We start from the raw sequence: 15,726 nt of genomic DNA, 5'->3' as shown, positions 1-15,726 counted from the left end.
GTGTCCTGCACTCTGGGATTATCGAGAAGAGATCTTGGCCCTCCCGTTAAACCTTTCAAGTCCTTGAATAGTGTTATCATGTCTCCCTTCAGCCTTCTCTTCTCCAGGCTAAACATGCCCAGTTCTTTCAGTCTCTCCTCATAGGGCTTTGTTTCCAGACCTCTGATCATCCTCGTTGCCCTCTGAACCCTCTCCAGCTTGTCTGCATCCTTCTTGAATTGGGGAGCCCAGAACTGGACGCAATACTCTAGATGAGGCCTAACCAGTGCTGAATAGAGGGGAACCAGTACCTCATGCGATTTGGAAGCTATACTTCTATTAATGCATCCCAAAATAGCATTTCCTTTTTTTGCAGCCACATTACACTGTTGGCTCACATGACCATGCCCTCTTTGTGACAACCTTTCAAGTATTTGAAGAGTGCTCTCATGTCTCCCCTCAATCTTCTCTTCTCCAGGCTAAACATGCCCAGTTCTTTCAGTCTCTCTTCATAGGGCTTTGTTTCCAGACCCCTGATCATCCTGGTTGCCCTCCTCTGAACACGCTCCAGCTTGTCTGCGTCCTTCTTGAATTGTGGTGCCCAGAACTGGATGCAATACTCAAGATGAGGCCTAACCAGGGCCGAATAGAGAGGAACCAGGACCTCACGCGATTTGGAAGCTATACTTCTATTAATGTAGCCCAAAACAGCATTTGATCACGTGCTTTGGGAAAGACGTTATTCATAGTGCCCCAAAGCGTTTCAAGATCGTAATGAGCAAAGGTGCATACTAACTGTGTATTCAACAGGGAGGTTTTACATAGAGGTACTCACGGTTTGGGCAGACTTCAGTCCAGCAACTGGACTACTGGCCTTTTCTTCCATAGTATCCATGGTGTCGCTGAAAAAATAAATAAAGTCTAAATTGCATCATTGTGTATGTCAAGGCTCCGCCCAGGCATCTCATAAGCCTAACCCTACTGGCAATAAATCAGGCACATTCCCCTTTTGGGGTTTGCTTGGAGAGCAGGTATCTAGCTCTCACTGTTGTAGAGCACCCACCCACTCATGCACACTCACACGCATCATAATCTCACACACACGTGCATATGCACACACAGTCACACGTGTAACTTAACAATTCACTTCTTCTTCTTCTTATTCTTATTATCCATGCTCTGATAACCTCTCGTTTGGATTACTGCAATGCGTTATACGTGGGGCTGCCTTTGAAAACAGTCCGGAAGCTTCAGCTGGTACAAAACAGGGCAGCCCGTTTACTAACAGGGACTGGCCAGCGAGATCACATCACGCCAGTCCTTTTACAACTTCATTGGCTGCCAGTCCAGGTCCAGGCCCGATTCAAAGTGCTGGTATTGACATTTAAAGCCCTAAACGGTTTGGGGCAAGGTTATTTGAAGGAACGCCTCCTCCCATATGTACCTGTCCAGATCTTAAGATCATCTACAGGGGCCCTTCTCCGTGAGCCCCTGCCAAAGGAAGTGAGGCAGGTGGCTACTAGGAGCAAGGCTTTCTCCGCTGTGGCACCCCGGTTGTGGAATGAGCTCCCCAGAGAGGTCCGCCTGGCGCCTACACTGTACTCCTTTCATCGCCAGCTGAAGACCTTTTTATTCTCTCAGTATATTAACACTTAATTTTAACTTAAATTTAAATTTTACTATTCTAACTCTGTATTTTAATCTTATATTAATTTTGCTGCGTGGTTTTATCCTGGTTGTGCTTTTTATACTGTATTTTGTAATTGTGCTTTTAACATGTTGGTTGTTTTATCATGGTTTTAATTTTTGTGAACCGCCCAGAGAGCTTCGGCTATTGGGCGGTATAAAAATGTAATAAATAAATAAATAAATTATTATTATTATTTGTATCACGCCTTTGGCCCAATACTGGGCCTCAAGGCGGCCTTACAAAATTTAAAACATATACATTTTAAAACCTATGAAAAGAAATATACTATAGTTAAAATATATTAACTATATTACAATATTGAAACATTAAACATTAAACATACATGACAATTTTAAAAGTTCTTAGCATGGACGGAGACCCAGATTATTCGCCAAAAGCCTGCTGGAACGAAGAAGTTTTTGCCTGCTTCCGAAAGCACATCAAGGAGGGAGCCAGTCTAGCTTCCCCGGGAAGAGAATCCCAGAGCACCGGAGCAGCCACCGAGAAGGCCCTCTCCCGTGTTCCCACCAGGCGCGCCTGTGATGATAGTGGGACTGAAAGAAGGGCTTCTCCAGAAGATCTCAAAGCACGGGCACGCTCATAAGGGAGAATAAGGTCTTTCAGATAACCTGGACCCAAGCCATACTCTTATTGATCTGCAATGTGGTACGTCCCAAGGCTGGCTCTTCCGTACACCACTCTGAGGCATGGGCCCATTCCAAGACACAGTGCAGAGCCATTCACATTGCAGCTCAGCACTTTACAACATTTACAACTCAGTTTAAGGAACACCTGGGTGTTTCTTGAACTGGCTACCTTACCCTTCTTTCTCTGACCCGGGAACAGTGCCTGTATTGGTTGACCCGGGCACCGAAGCGATAGGGGTGCCAACGGTGCGGAGGTTCTGGATCACAGACGAGAGGAACTGCTGGCTGGCGCTTTCGTACAAGTCAAAACAAATCTGGTAAGCCATGAGAAGGTTGTCCTCCTTCACCAGCTTCTCCAAGATGTCGCTGACAGCCTGCGGGTCGTCCAAGAAGATGAGGCACTACAGGAGAGAAAATGAAAGTCAAGTCAGAGGGTATCTCAGGATGGAAGGCCATGCCAATGATTTCCTTGCTCCTTCCTGCATAACACTTCCTAGAAATAGTTATCTGAACAAGAAGGAAATCCTCATAGAATCATAGAGTAGCAAAGTTGGAAGGGGCCTACAAGGCCATCGAGTCCAACCCCCTGCTCAATACAGGAATCCACCCTTAAGCATCCCTGACAGATGGTTGTCCAGCTGCCTCTTGAAGGCCTCCAGTGTGGAAGAGCCCACAACCACCCTAGCTAACTGATTTCATTGTCGTACTGCTCTAACAGTCAGGAAGAGACTGAAAGAACTGGGCATGTTTAGCCTGGAGAAGAGAAGATTGAGGGGAGACATGATAGCACTCTTCATGCAGGGTGGATTCCTGCACTGAGCAGGGGGTTGGACTTGATGGCCTTGTAGGCCCTTCCAATTCTGCTATTCTATGATTCCCCCCATTCTGAATGGCTGAAATGCCCCTCCTAACGCTTCATTACTAGCAATTCACCTGGCTTGCTTATTGTTTTAACTGTTTTAATTGTTTTAACTTTTAAATTATATATTGGTTTTAACTGGATTCGTGGTTTGTTTTTAGCTGTGCATATTTATTGTTTTATCTTGTATGATTTTATCTGTATGCTGCCCTGGGATCCTAGTGATATAGGGCGGGATACAAATGTTTTAAATAAATAAATAAGAAATGAATAAGAACGTTGAACTACAATATGCTCTGGTATCACTTTGTATCAGTCCTTGTCCACCACCGGATTGCAGCCGCCAAGGACTTCTCCCAAACTGAATCTGCCCCGGGGTCTGAAAGAGGTCTCCCAACCCGGGTTTAATGTGATGTCCGAACTGTTAGTATTTGTATTGTATATATCGAAATGTGTAATTTTACAAAGAATAAATTCACTAAAGAAAAATAAAATAGGCAAAAGATTGTAACAATCTAAAAGCAGGTGTTTAAAATTAAGGCACAAGAAACACTGACTCATTCAGCGTCTGCCTATTAACTGTTTAAATAGGGGAGTGTCTCAGACAAAGGTGTGGGCGGAATTGAATAGGAGGTGGACTGTACATGCTGCTGTGGGAGTTTTTTTTGCAAAGCTGTTATCTTGTCGTTCGGTGACTGCGAGAGCGAAGACCTCAAGCAAGTTCAGCCTGAAGGTATTAAAAAAAAAGACTTTTACAAAGGAAAGGGGGAAAAAAGACTCTTTGCAGAGGAAAAGAACGTAACTTTGAATGTTATGTATGCAAGGAATACAAATTGTGCAAATGCTGCTAATCTGAAAAATAAAGATACTCATCCTTAAACCTAGCGTAAGAAGTTTGTTCCGGCACGTACAGTCGTGTGAAAAAGAAAGTGCACCCTCTTGGAATTGTATGATTTTACATATCAGGACATAATAACAATCATCTGTTCCTTAGCAGGTCTAAAAATTAGGTAAATACAACCTCAAATGAACAACAACACATGACCTACTACAAGTGTCATGATTTATTTAAACTGTAGGTTTAAAGGGTGAATCCACTGTATCACTCTGTTTCAACAGAAAACTACCCTAACACGAACTAGGAATTCTCTTGTTGCTCTCCTAAGAAGAACAAAAAGCAGCTGGCAGAAGAAGCCAGGTGGGAGCAATTGAACCGCACCAGGTAGCATGCTGGCTCGCTCACAATCGGCCAGAATTTTTGAGAATGTGGCCAAGGCCTCTATTTATTGTTGTTGCGTTTTTATCCCACCCTTCCTCCAAGGGGCTGAGGCCAACACCCAGGCCATCACCTGGCGGACACGTGGACTGCAGCCAGACGTACAAAACCCCACCATGTTACCTGGCACACATTGATGAAGTCGGGTTTTTCTAAGTTCATGTAGATTTTAACCAGAACTCTCAACACTTGGTTGCGGAACTGCTTATTTTGCATCAGGGACATGCAGAGTTTTAAGCTGTACGCCAGCATCCCAGGAACGTCGTTCTAAACGCAAAATAAAACAAGCCATTTTAAATTCTTTCCCCCTAATGTTCAATTATTTACCTACGTGTAACAATGCAACCGTATTGTCTTCAGTGATAACAGCGATAGCAAAATACAAGTGTAATCCAAATTACTTAAATGTATACTCATTCTATACACAGGGTGAATATTCTGAGAAGCGATGTAGCGCAGTGCCTAGGAGCGAGAACTAAGAGCCAAGAAACCCACTTATCAAGTTTTATTTTAGCCAAAAACTCAACAGGTGACCTTCGGCAAGACACTGCTAACTTCCTCCCACCCACCTAACCTGTAATACGTAAGAACGTAAGAAGTGGCCTGATGCTGGATCAGACCAAGGGTCCATCTAGTCCAGCGTTCACACATTGGTCAACCAGCCGTCGGCCAGGGACCAACAAAGCAGGACATGGTGCAATGCAGACACTGTTCCCCTATTCTGATCACCACCCTTCCCATGGCAGGTGTTTCCATAACCCTCAGTTTTATTATTTACTTATTGGCAATACTTCCTTTTCCGCTCCCCATTTGCACAAATCCTGAAGTGGTTTATAACACCACATAAAAATGGAAGATGATGAGAGAAGCGCTACCTTTTTTCTCCAACTAGGGAAGGGGAATGTGTTGCCCACTGCAGCGGCTCTGAATTTCAGAGGATGAAGACACAACTTTTGAAGGAATCCCTCCCCATTCACCAGCTCTAGGCTGGAAAGGAAGACTGAAGCATGCCGTTTTGATGCTAGGAGAACCTCTCCTACGCAGCACCAAAATAAGCCCCGGCCTCTTTTCCAGATCAAGCGAGGAAGGCTGGAGGGCTGCTTGAATAGTGGGGTGACTATTTTTTTTAAAAAAAATGGGTAGCCGAGTGGCTGCCCAGCACCACAACAAGCCTCAGCTCCAAGTTTGGAACTAGAGAGTGAGGTGGCAGGGATTGTCCCCACAAGAACACAGTAGTGTCCATCACAAGGGTTCCATAGTTAAGCCACAACCCAATGATAGTAAGGCAAAACTGAAGTACTTTGGCCACATAATGAGAAGACAGGACACCCTGGAGAAGAGGCTGATGCTAGGGAAAGTGGAAGGCAAAAGGCAGAGGGGCCGACCAAGGGCAAGATGGATGGATGATATTCTGGAGGTGACGGACTTGACCTTGGGTGATCTGGGGGTGGCAACGGCCGACAGAAAGCTCTGGCGTGGGCTGGTCCATGAAGTCACGAAGAGTCGGAAGCGACTGAACGAATAAACACACACACACAAAGAGGCCATGCGCACACCAGCCATTGCTAGAGCTCCCAGAGCCAAAAGTGGCTTGCCTCCTTGCTTGTAGGAGCCAACACTTTAAAAGAATCTATGAGGCTGCGCTCTCAGTACCCACTGAAGGATGTAAGCCACTCCGTCAGATCATGGACTCCAGATTACTCATTTTTAGCAAGCTATATAGAAAGGCTAATGCATACAACTTAAGCAGAATTATATATATATATATATATATATATATATATATATATATATATATTTATATTTCCTGGTTTGCATAATTTGGCCTCCTGCAGCACTCTAGCAATCTCCAGGCCCGAATGTGAAGAGGGCAGTGCATGTGTATCAAACGTCACTTTCTGTGTTTCCACCTACCGATTCCAAAATGGTTTTCTCAAAGATATCCAGCCTGCGTGTCTCCAAAGCAATGCCAATGGCTTGTTTGTACTTGTGGTCATCTAAACAGCGCTGGAACATCTTATTGACAATCCCTTCCAGACGTGGATCGACGGCCTTCTTTGCTCCCTCGGCCAGATCAGCATTTTCCACACACTGTTTGGTGTAATGGTCGATGCACTTCGCTGGGAAAAGGAACACACACACAAGCACATCCCACCTTAAACCTGCCCAATGTTCACAGAACCATCACGTCAATATAGCCTCAGTGGGGAATACTGACACACCTGCCCAGTTACAACTGTAACTCGAATTTATGTTCTGAAGACATTTGGCACCACAAAACCAGTGATTAACTTAATGATGCCGTAGCACTGAAACATTTACAGTCATCTGAACAGAAGAAAAAAGCAAAAAATATAACCACAAGATTATACTCTGAGATTCTCAGCTTTCGTTATTTAATACACACAAAGTTTCTGTCTCTCAAGGGATATGAATATGAGAGGTTCATAGGACAAAGAACTACTCTTTTCAAGATAGCTACCTAGATGGCTCTTTTCAAGTTGGCTATCATCTCATATTCTTCAGAGCAATGTTCTGCTATCCTTACATATTCGTATATTCCTTCCACCCTTTGAGTAGAGATGAATCTCTTCCTGCCAACACTGTCCTCCTTGTCCCAAATGCGAATGCTGCCCAAAAAACTAAACTACTAGTTTTAGACTCAAATTCCAAGTTTACTCAAGCAAACTGAGCAACTTTACATTTCAATAAAGCAAATAATACTGATTTCCAGAATTTGAAAGTGGTCAAGTGCCAAATCTGGATGTTCTGTCAATAAGTTTATTTATTTATTTATTTATTGCATTTATTTCCCACCTTTTTTCCTCCAAGGAATCCAAAGCTGCATACATAATCTTCTTCCTCTCTATTTTATCCTCACAACAGCAACCCTGGAAGGTAGCTTGGGCTGAGAGTCCGTGACTGGCCCAAAGTCACCCAGTGGGTTTCCTTGGCCGAGTGGGGACTAGAACCCCTGATCTTTTGACTCCCAGTCCAACACTACAGGGGCTTTCAAAATGTTTATTGATCCTTGCTGAAATAGGGTGAACTGCTAGAATGCATTCCAGTTCACCGTGTAAGGCCTTACCAATGATCGTCTCCACATATTCTGAATTGTCGTTGACATTGAAGAGGTTGCCTGCTCCCAGGGCATAGTTCAGTGACTCTTCAAAAGCTCCAAGGTGATAAAACACCTTCGATGCCACTAAAGCTGCAAACTCACGACTCCGGAAGCCGACATCTTCGTACAAGATTTCACTGCAGAGAAAGCAAAGGAGGAAAAACAACAACAGCTCATTACTGCCGCCTGAGAACACAAACCACGTTTTCCATTTCAACCTAACTAGCATCCCGTTGATGACGGATCTGGAATTCCAAAATAATGAAAACCATCAGTTCACGCAGTGTGGAACCACACATTTTTTCATTAACCGAGAATTAAGACGTAACATTTCACTCTTGAGGTCTGGATTAACTGGCTGGCCTGTTCCCACATATAAAACGTTTCTTACATTTTGTCCACTGACTCAGAGATTTCTGCCCAGAAGTCATTGACAACAGCATTCAGTTTGTGAAGAGCGAATTCCTGGAAAAACAATGAGAAGCAAATTAATAAGAGCACCGCATGTCAAATTAGAGGAGAACAGTGCTGTGGTGAGTGGGTAGGGCCTAGCTGTGACTTGAACCCCGGAACACTGAATGCTATGTATTTTCCTAGAACGTAGACAAGCAACCTTGTGCCTCCAGATGTTTTGGATTCCCATTAGCCCCAGTCAGCATGGTCAATTATCAGGGATGGTGGGAATTGTAGTCCAAAACATTAAGAGGTTGCCAATTATTATTATTATTATTATTATTATTATTATTATTATTATTTATTTATATAGCACCATCAATGTACATGGTGCTGTACAGAGTAAAACAGTAAATAGCGAGACCCTGCCGCATAGGCTTACATTCTAATAAAACCATGATAAAACAATAAGGAGGGGAAGAGAATGCAAACAGGCACAGGGTAGGGTAAACAGGCACTGGGTAGGGTAAAACTAACAGTATAAAGTCAGAACAAAATCAAGTTTTAAAAGCTTTAGGAAAAAGAAAAGTTTTTAGCTGAGCTTTAAAAGCTGCGGTTGAGCTTGTAGTTCTCAAATGTTCTGGAAGAGCGTTCCAGGCATAAGGGGCAGCAGAAGAAAATGGACGAAGCCGAGCAAGGGAAGTAGAGACCCTTGGGCAGGCGAGAAACATGGCATCAGAGGAGCGAAGAGCACGAGCGGGGCAATAGTGTGAGATGAGAGAGGAGAGATAGGAAGGAGCTAGACAGTGAAAAGCTTTGTAGGTCAACAGGAGAAGTTTATATTGGATTCTGAAGTGAATTGGAAGCCAATGAAGAGATTTCAGAAGCGGAGTAACATGGTCAGAGCAGCGAGCCAAGAAGATGATCTTAGCAGCAGAGTGGTGAACAGAAACCAACGCACTGATGTGAGAAGAAGGAAGGCCAGAGAGAAGAAGGTTGCAGTAGTCCAACCGAGAAATAACCAATGCATGAACAAGAGTCTTGGCAGAAGAGACAGACAAAAATGATTGAATCCTGGCAATATTATACAGGGAAAAACGACAGGATTTAGCTACTGCCTCAATATGAGGAATAAAGGAGAGCGAGGAATCAAATATAAAGCCAAGACTACGAGCTTCCTTGACTGGAGTAAGTGTAACATTATTGACAGTAAGAGAAAATGAGAGATGAAGAGAAGGTTTAGGAGGAAAAACAAGCAATTCAGTCTTTGCCATATTAAGTTTCAAACGACGATGAAGCAACCAAGCTGAGATATCTGAAAGACATGCCGAGATACGATCGTGAACATCAGGAGAAAGTTCCGGAGATGTTGCCTACGCTGGCTTAGAAGGATGAAAAGACTTTTATCACCAGATTATTCAACAGCACCGGCCCAGGAAGGAGACAGAGGGCTCATCTACACTAAGCAGGATATTCCACTATGAAAGCAGTATGAAAGCAGTATATAAAAGGCAAGAACCACACTACTGCTTTATAGTGGCACTGAAGTGTACTGACAATTGTTGGGGCCCATTGACACATCTACACCAAGCAGGATATAACACTATGAAAGTGGTATGAAAGTGGTATATGGCATGTGTCAACGGGCCCCAACAGTTGTCAGTGCACTTCAATACCGCTATAAAGCAGTAGTGTAGATCCTGCAGTGCACTTCAATACCACTACAAAGCAGTCGTGTGGCTCCTGCCTTTTATATACTGCTTTTATGCCACTTCCATAGTGGAATATCCTGCTTGGTGTAGATGAGCCCAGAGACCATCTGGATACCCAGTTCATTAAAAATATAAGGTAAACTTTACTAAAGGAAGGCAGGCAGGTGTGAGGCATAAGCACAGCATCCTGGAACTCCTTCCAGACTAATTTTCCAGGACTTCATCAGAGCTAGAGGCAGAATGCCGAATGACCTTCTCCCAAACAATAAACTATGTATGAGCGGGTAGGTCCGGTTCCCTTTCTCCCTTTTTTTTAGACCTGCTCACTCACCAGAGAAAAGGGAAAGCCTTTGTTTTCTTCATAATTAAGGAAAGTTTAGCTTGACACTTATATATATATATACACATATACATACATACACACACACACACACACACACTTATTTATTGCATTTTTAGACCTCCCAATAGCTGAAGCTCTCTGGGAGGCTCACAAAAATTAAAACCATCAAGTACAATTCAAAGTATAAAACAAGCAACGGCGTAAAAACACAGACTGAGGTGATAAACCGTTAAAATACTGGGGAAATAAGGTCTTCACCTGGCGTCAAAAAGAGTGTGACGTAGGTGCCAGGCGAACCTCCCTAGGGAGCTCATTTCACAGCCGAGGTGCCACAGCAGAGAAGGCCCTGCTCCTGGTAGCTATCTGCCTCACTTCCTTTGGCAGGGGCTCATGGAGAAGGACCCCTGAAGATGACCTTAGGGTCCGGGCAGGTACATAAGGGAGGGGGCGTTCCTTCAGATAACCTGGGCCCAAGCCATTTAGGGCTTTGAATGTTAATACCAGCACTTTGAATCAGGCACAGACCTGGACTGACACTCCAACAGCCATTATTCAAGTCTAGCAGTGCTTGCCTCTTCATGGTTTTAGGTCTTTCCAGAGTCTGACCTCATCATATTTTGGCTGACCTCATAATATACTATATACTGCAGGAATGCCTATGCTGGCAACCAAGCCTCTTATGAATAGGATGAGAGATTGTCTAAATTAGCTGTGCTCCTTGGAACCCAACAATGGTCAGGTGCTGCTTCAAACATGAGATTAGGAACCGTATCAACTGTAATGGTCAGATATGAAGTTTGCCAATTTGCACCTAGCATGCTCCTCAGGAATGGAACTGACGCAAAATGGACACAGGCCAAAAGCTATTCAGAAATGAACTTGACACAAGTCATAATGAAGGATTGGGTTTCGTGTCAACATAAAAGATGAAGCAATCTTCACTTCAAAAATAAGTATGTGGCAATGCTCAGCCTCATGCAACACGACACTCACACCAAACACAAACATATTTTCAGTGGCTGTTTCTGGAAAACAGTTCTTCAGCCTAGACACCTTGAAGATCTATTGCTTGTCAAGTCAAAAGAAAATACGCCTACCTTGAGTTCTGGCTCTTCCTCATCCAGAAGTGAAATAATTCCAGCTACAAAAGAAAGGTCTTGTTAGCATCAGTATCTGTGGCCATGAGGGCTAGTCATAAATGTTGTGGGCCAGTAAAGTTGGAAAACGTGTTTCGTGGTAATAATAGTAGGGTTCAAAAAACAAGACAATAAAGTTGGGCACAAGAAGGAGAAGCAAATAATCAAACCTGAACACCAACTCCTCTTCTCCTTTCTCATGGCCTAACTACATATTACACATAAGTCACGGAAGGGATAGTATGTGACTATGCAGAAAAGGAGGGAGGCTGCCTCTCTCTACCCACTATTTTGCTCTGCTTCATCTTTTGCAGAGATATTCTAATTACAGAAATCTCTCACTTTAGCAGTAAATTGTTCTTGCTCCTCCCACTCCAACTCCACTATTCCCTATAGCATTCATTTTTAGGGGTGCCTTCTGGATCCTCAATAGTAAGAGACTGGCCTATAAGTACCTCCTCTGTGTACTTAAAAGGTTGTCCCATAGAGGAGGGCCAGGATCTCTTCTTGATCCTCCCAGAGTGCAGGACACGGAATAACGGGCTCAAGTTAAAGGAAGCCAGATTCCGGCTGGACATCATGAAAAACTGCCTGACTGTTAGAGCAGTACGACAATGGAATCAGTTACCTAGGGAAGTTGTGGGCTCTCCCACACTAGAGGCCTTCAAGAGGCAGCTGGACAACCATCTGTCAGGAATGCTTTCGGGAGGATTCCTGCACTGAGCAGGGGGTTGGACTCGATGGCCTTGTACGCCTCTTCCAACTCTGCTATTCTACGATTCTATGTGGCTACTTTTCAGGTCATAAGTGTGACATTTAGCCAAGCTCTGAGAAATGGTCTGCATCCAGCCCCATTCTGTTATTTGTTTCTAGCACTAAATGTTCTTTCTCCTCTTTTTGAGCTTTTATATTGTATTTCATAGTATGGTTTTATACTGTTGTTTTATACTTTGAATGTTTTTAATTTTTGTGAACCGCCCAGAGAGCTCCGGCTATTGGGCGGTATAGAAATGTAATAAATAAATAAATAATTTTTTAAGAACATAAGAACAGCCATACTGGATCAGACCAAGGGTCCATCTAGTCCAGCATTCTGTTCACACAGTGGACAACCAGCTGTTGGCCAGGGACCAAAAAAGCAGGACAGGGTGCAACAGCACCTTCCCATGACCTGTAACTAGTCTCTTCTCCATCCCTCTCCAAACAATACCTTTGCCTCTAACGTTACAAAAAAACAAAAATAGCAACACGTGTGTATTCGGAACTCCCACTTCATGTCTACATACACACATTTATACACATATACGCTAAACGTCAGGACCCACCTGCCCTGCACTCATGCCAGAACATGTCCGATACCTTGAAAATCATTTGATTGCAAGGCAGGGTATACATCTTATAAATAAACATGCTAGAATGTGTAATAAAATCCTCGCAAAACAATCATTTGGAATCTCTAGGGTGGTGGTGATGGTGGGGAGATTGCATGGGGAAAGTTGAGCACACACCCTTCCACGGCTTCTCTGCAGCAATTTGCCACACACCTAATGATTTTGTTAAGTTTTCATCCCACCCTTCCTCCAAGGAGCTCAGGGCAGTGCACATGATCCCCATTCACCCATTCTATTCTCACAGCCACCCTACGAGGTAGGTTAGGCTGAGAGATTTATTTAGAATATTTATATACCACTTTTCAACCAAAAAAATCCTCAAAGCGAATTACGTCGTAAAAGGTGGTTTACAATTATGTTATTATAACGTTGTTCACAGCCTCAGGAGAGACAGAGGCCTTAGCTAGACCCACCTGCTATCCCAGGATGGAGGAGGGAAGTTCTCACATTGTGTTTTACACGAGATCCCTCCTCTGTCTACACGTGAAGACCTCAGTAGGAGAGGTGTCGTGTCCGCCATTTTTTAAAAAAGGAACAGCAGTGCACGAACGCTCCTGCACTAAAGCTAAGTTGTTGTTTTTTAATTTAACTCTCTTTTCCTGCTCACCCCACCCTACCCCTGATGGGCGCAGCACCTGGCCAACCCGCGCCACCTGGCCACATGTTCCACGGTCTCAGGCTCAGCCCGGGACCGCGGAAAAACTGGGGCCAAAGGTAAGGGCTACATCCTGGGGCAAGGAAGGCATGGATGATCCCTCCCTGATCCTGGGATCCCCTGTGCGACATGTGGACACACAGGGATGATCCCAGGGTTCACCCCGGGATAAAGCCTCATCTAGCTATGGCGAGAGGTTCACGTGTAGCTCTTCCACCCTCAAACAAAGGAACACCCTGACTCCTTCACCTTATGCCTGATATCTACCGTATTTCCTCAATTCTAAGACACCACTGATTGTAAGACGCACACTAATTTCAGTACCACCAACAGAAAAAAAGCTTTGATTCTAAGAAATAATAAACACAACTGCGATTCTAAGACGCACCCCGTTTTTAGATATGTTTATATGGGAAAAAAGTGTGTATTAGAATCGAAGAAATACGGTACTCAGATTCTGGCTGTCTTGGAACACAACCACTCCCTGAAAGCACCTGCTTCCCGTCACATACACATACGACCAAATTCGGGAATGGATCCGATAAAGGCAGAATGGGGTTGCTCCTGGTCTCACATAGTTCTTCCCTCAGACAGCTGACGTGATGGCAGCCAGAATTCTCACAGGAAGAGGCTTGACGGAGTTGCCCACCTCCTTTATCGATGTTAGTAGTGGTGATTCTGACTGTTTTTGCTTCAGCAAAAAGCAACCCCTCCCTGGAAGTGCACCCCTTCCCCTAGCAGATCTGGGAGTGCAGCAGTTAATGACATGAGGGTCAGGAGGATGAGGCTGCCTGTCACACAGTTCCTCCCTCAGACTGCTTTAAGTGACTAGCGGGGGGGGGGGGGGGTGCGCGGGGGTGTTGAACCCAATCTCCCAAACTAACCACTACACCACACTATTTAGAGGAGGCTGCCATGCTACATGTTAGCTTCTTCTAGAGGACCTACAAGGGAGGTGGAGTGGATCTGGAACCTGAATATCTCTAGCACTACTTTCCACATTTTGCTTACCTCATCACTGTATACACCTCTGAACAGTGACTGCTGGGTGGGGGGTGGACATCCAGGAAGGGCTGTTTTGCCTTCAGTGACCTATTGGGGCTTCCTAGAGGCACCTGATTGGCCATTGTTACAAACAGCATATTGGGCTACATGGACCTAGCAGGATCGTCTTAAATTCTTAACTGGGTGCCCTCCAGAGGAGTTGGGAATGCAACCCCCATTTGCTCTCAGCCGGAATGTCACAGAATAATAGAGTTGGAAGGGGCCTCTAAGACCAATGAGGCCAACCCCCTGCTCATTGCAGGAATCTCCCTTTAAGCATCCCTGACAGATGGTTGTCCAGCTACCTCTTGAAGGCCTCTAGTGTGGGAGAGCCCACAACCTCCCTAGATCACTGGTTCCATTGTCGTACTGCTCTAACAGTCAGGAAGTTTTTCCTGATGTCCAGCTGGAATCTGGCTTCCTTTAACTTGAGCCCGTTATTCCACGTCCTGCACTCTGGGAGGATCGAGAAGCGATCCTGGCCCTCCTCTGTGTGAAAACCTTTTAAGTATTTGAAGAGTGCTCTCATGTCTCCCCTCAATCTTCTCTTCTCCAGGCCCAATTCTTTCAGCCTCTTTCAAAGCTAAACATGCGCCGTTCTTGGGGATGCCTGATTTAGAACCATAGAACAGCAGAGTTGGAAGGGGCCTCTAAGGCCATCGAGTCCAACCCCCTGCTCAATGCAGGAATCCACCCTAAAGCATCCCTGACAGAGGGCTGTCCAGCTGCCTCTTGAAGGCCTCTAGTGTGGGAGAAGAGCCCACCACCTCCCTAGGTAACTGGTTCCATTGTCGTACTGCTCTAACAGTCAGGAAGTTTTTCCTGATGTCCAGCTGGGGCTCTTGGGAGTTGCAGTCCGACACCTCTGGAGGGCAGCCGGCTGGGGACAGAAGATGGGGCGAGACTTGTAGGCCAAACATCTGGGGGGGCCCACATCGGCCCTCCGCCCCAGCCAGCGGTGAAGGAGGCAAAACATCCGGAGGGGCCACCCCTGGCCTCCCTACGTTCTCCGCCACAGGCTGGACTCGGGGCAGGGCCCTGCCGGGGCAACTGGGGCGCGAGGGGTGGGGTGGGGCCCCCGAGCAGGCGACCTCGGGCCCGGCCTGACTCAGCGGGAAAGCCCCGGGGCCTGCTCCTTCGCCCGGCTGGCTCGCTGGCTCACCGGCTGAGGTGATCATGGCGCCGCCGGCGTCGCGGGCTCCCGCCGGCTGGGTGCTGCGGAGACGGGGGAAAGGGCCGACCGAGCAGAAGGCTTCAGAGCGCGGCGCCGCTTGCCGTCAGAGTCCGTGACCAAGCTCGTTCGCCGCTTCCGTCGCGCCCTCGGACTACCCCGGAAATGACGCATGAGGGCCGCGCCGGGGACGCCCCCGCCGTAGGCCCCCGCCGCCTCAGCAACCCGCGGCGCCGGCGTTCCATTGGGGCTGTCTATCGCAAACGCCTTTATTCGGAACGGAGGAGGCGGCCCCAAGGAACCGCTGAG

At 45.7% G+C, this 15,726-nt stretch overlaps 1 protein-coding gene across 1 annotated transcript in view; it reads right to left on the bottom strand.

Annotated features, from left to right (window-relative positions):
• Positions 1-15,495, bottom strand: part of PSMD1 (proteasome 26S subunit, non-ATPase 1) — a 138,340-nt gene extending 122,845 nt beyond the window's left edge. The window contains exons 1-8 of the mRNA XM_063131768.1: positions 15,409-15,495; positions 11,118-11,161; positions 7,964-8,037; positions 7,540-7,709; positions 6,366-6,571; positions 4,575-4,718; positions 2,491-2,717; positions 815-881 (exon numbers count right to left, since the gene is read on the bottom strand). Of these exons, the coding sequence (XP_062987838.1) occupies positions 815-881; positions 2,491-2,717; positions 4,575-4,718; positions 6,366-6,571; positions 7,540-7,709; positions 7,964-8,037; positions 11,118-11,161; positions 15,409-15,424 (948 nt within the window). The 5' untranslated portion in view covers positions 15,425-15,495. The remainder of the gene's footprint in view (positions 1-814; positions 882-2,490; positions 2,718-4,574; positions 4,719-6,365; positions 6,572-7,539; positions 7,710-7,963; positions 8,038-11,117; positions 11,162-15,408) is intronic.
• Positions 15,496-15,726: the final 231 nt, after the last annotated feature.

This window comes from Elgaria multicarinata, chromosome 8, assembly GCF_023053635.1.
Source record: "Elgaria multicarinata webbii isolate HBS135686 ecotype San Diego chromosome 8, rElgMul1.1.pri, whole genome shotgun sequence".
Lineage (NCBI taxonomy): Eukaryota > Metazoa > Chordata > Lepidosauria > Squamata > Anguidae > Elgaria > Elgaria multicarinata.
Note: the sequence above shows the minus strand (reverse complement) of the source record. Positions and strands in the feature narration are given on the sequence as shown.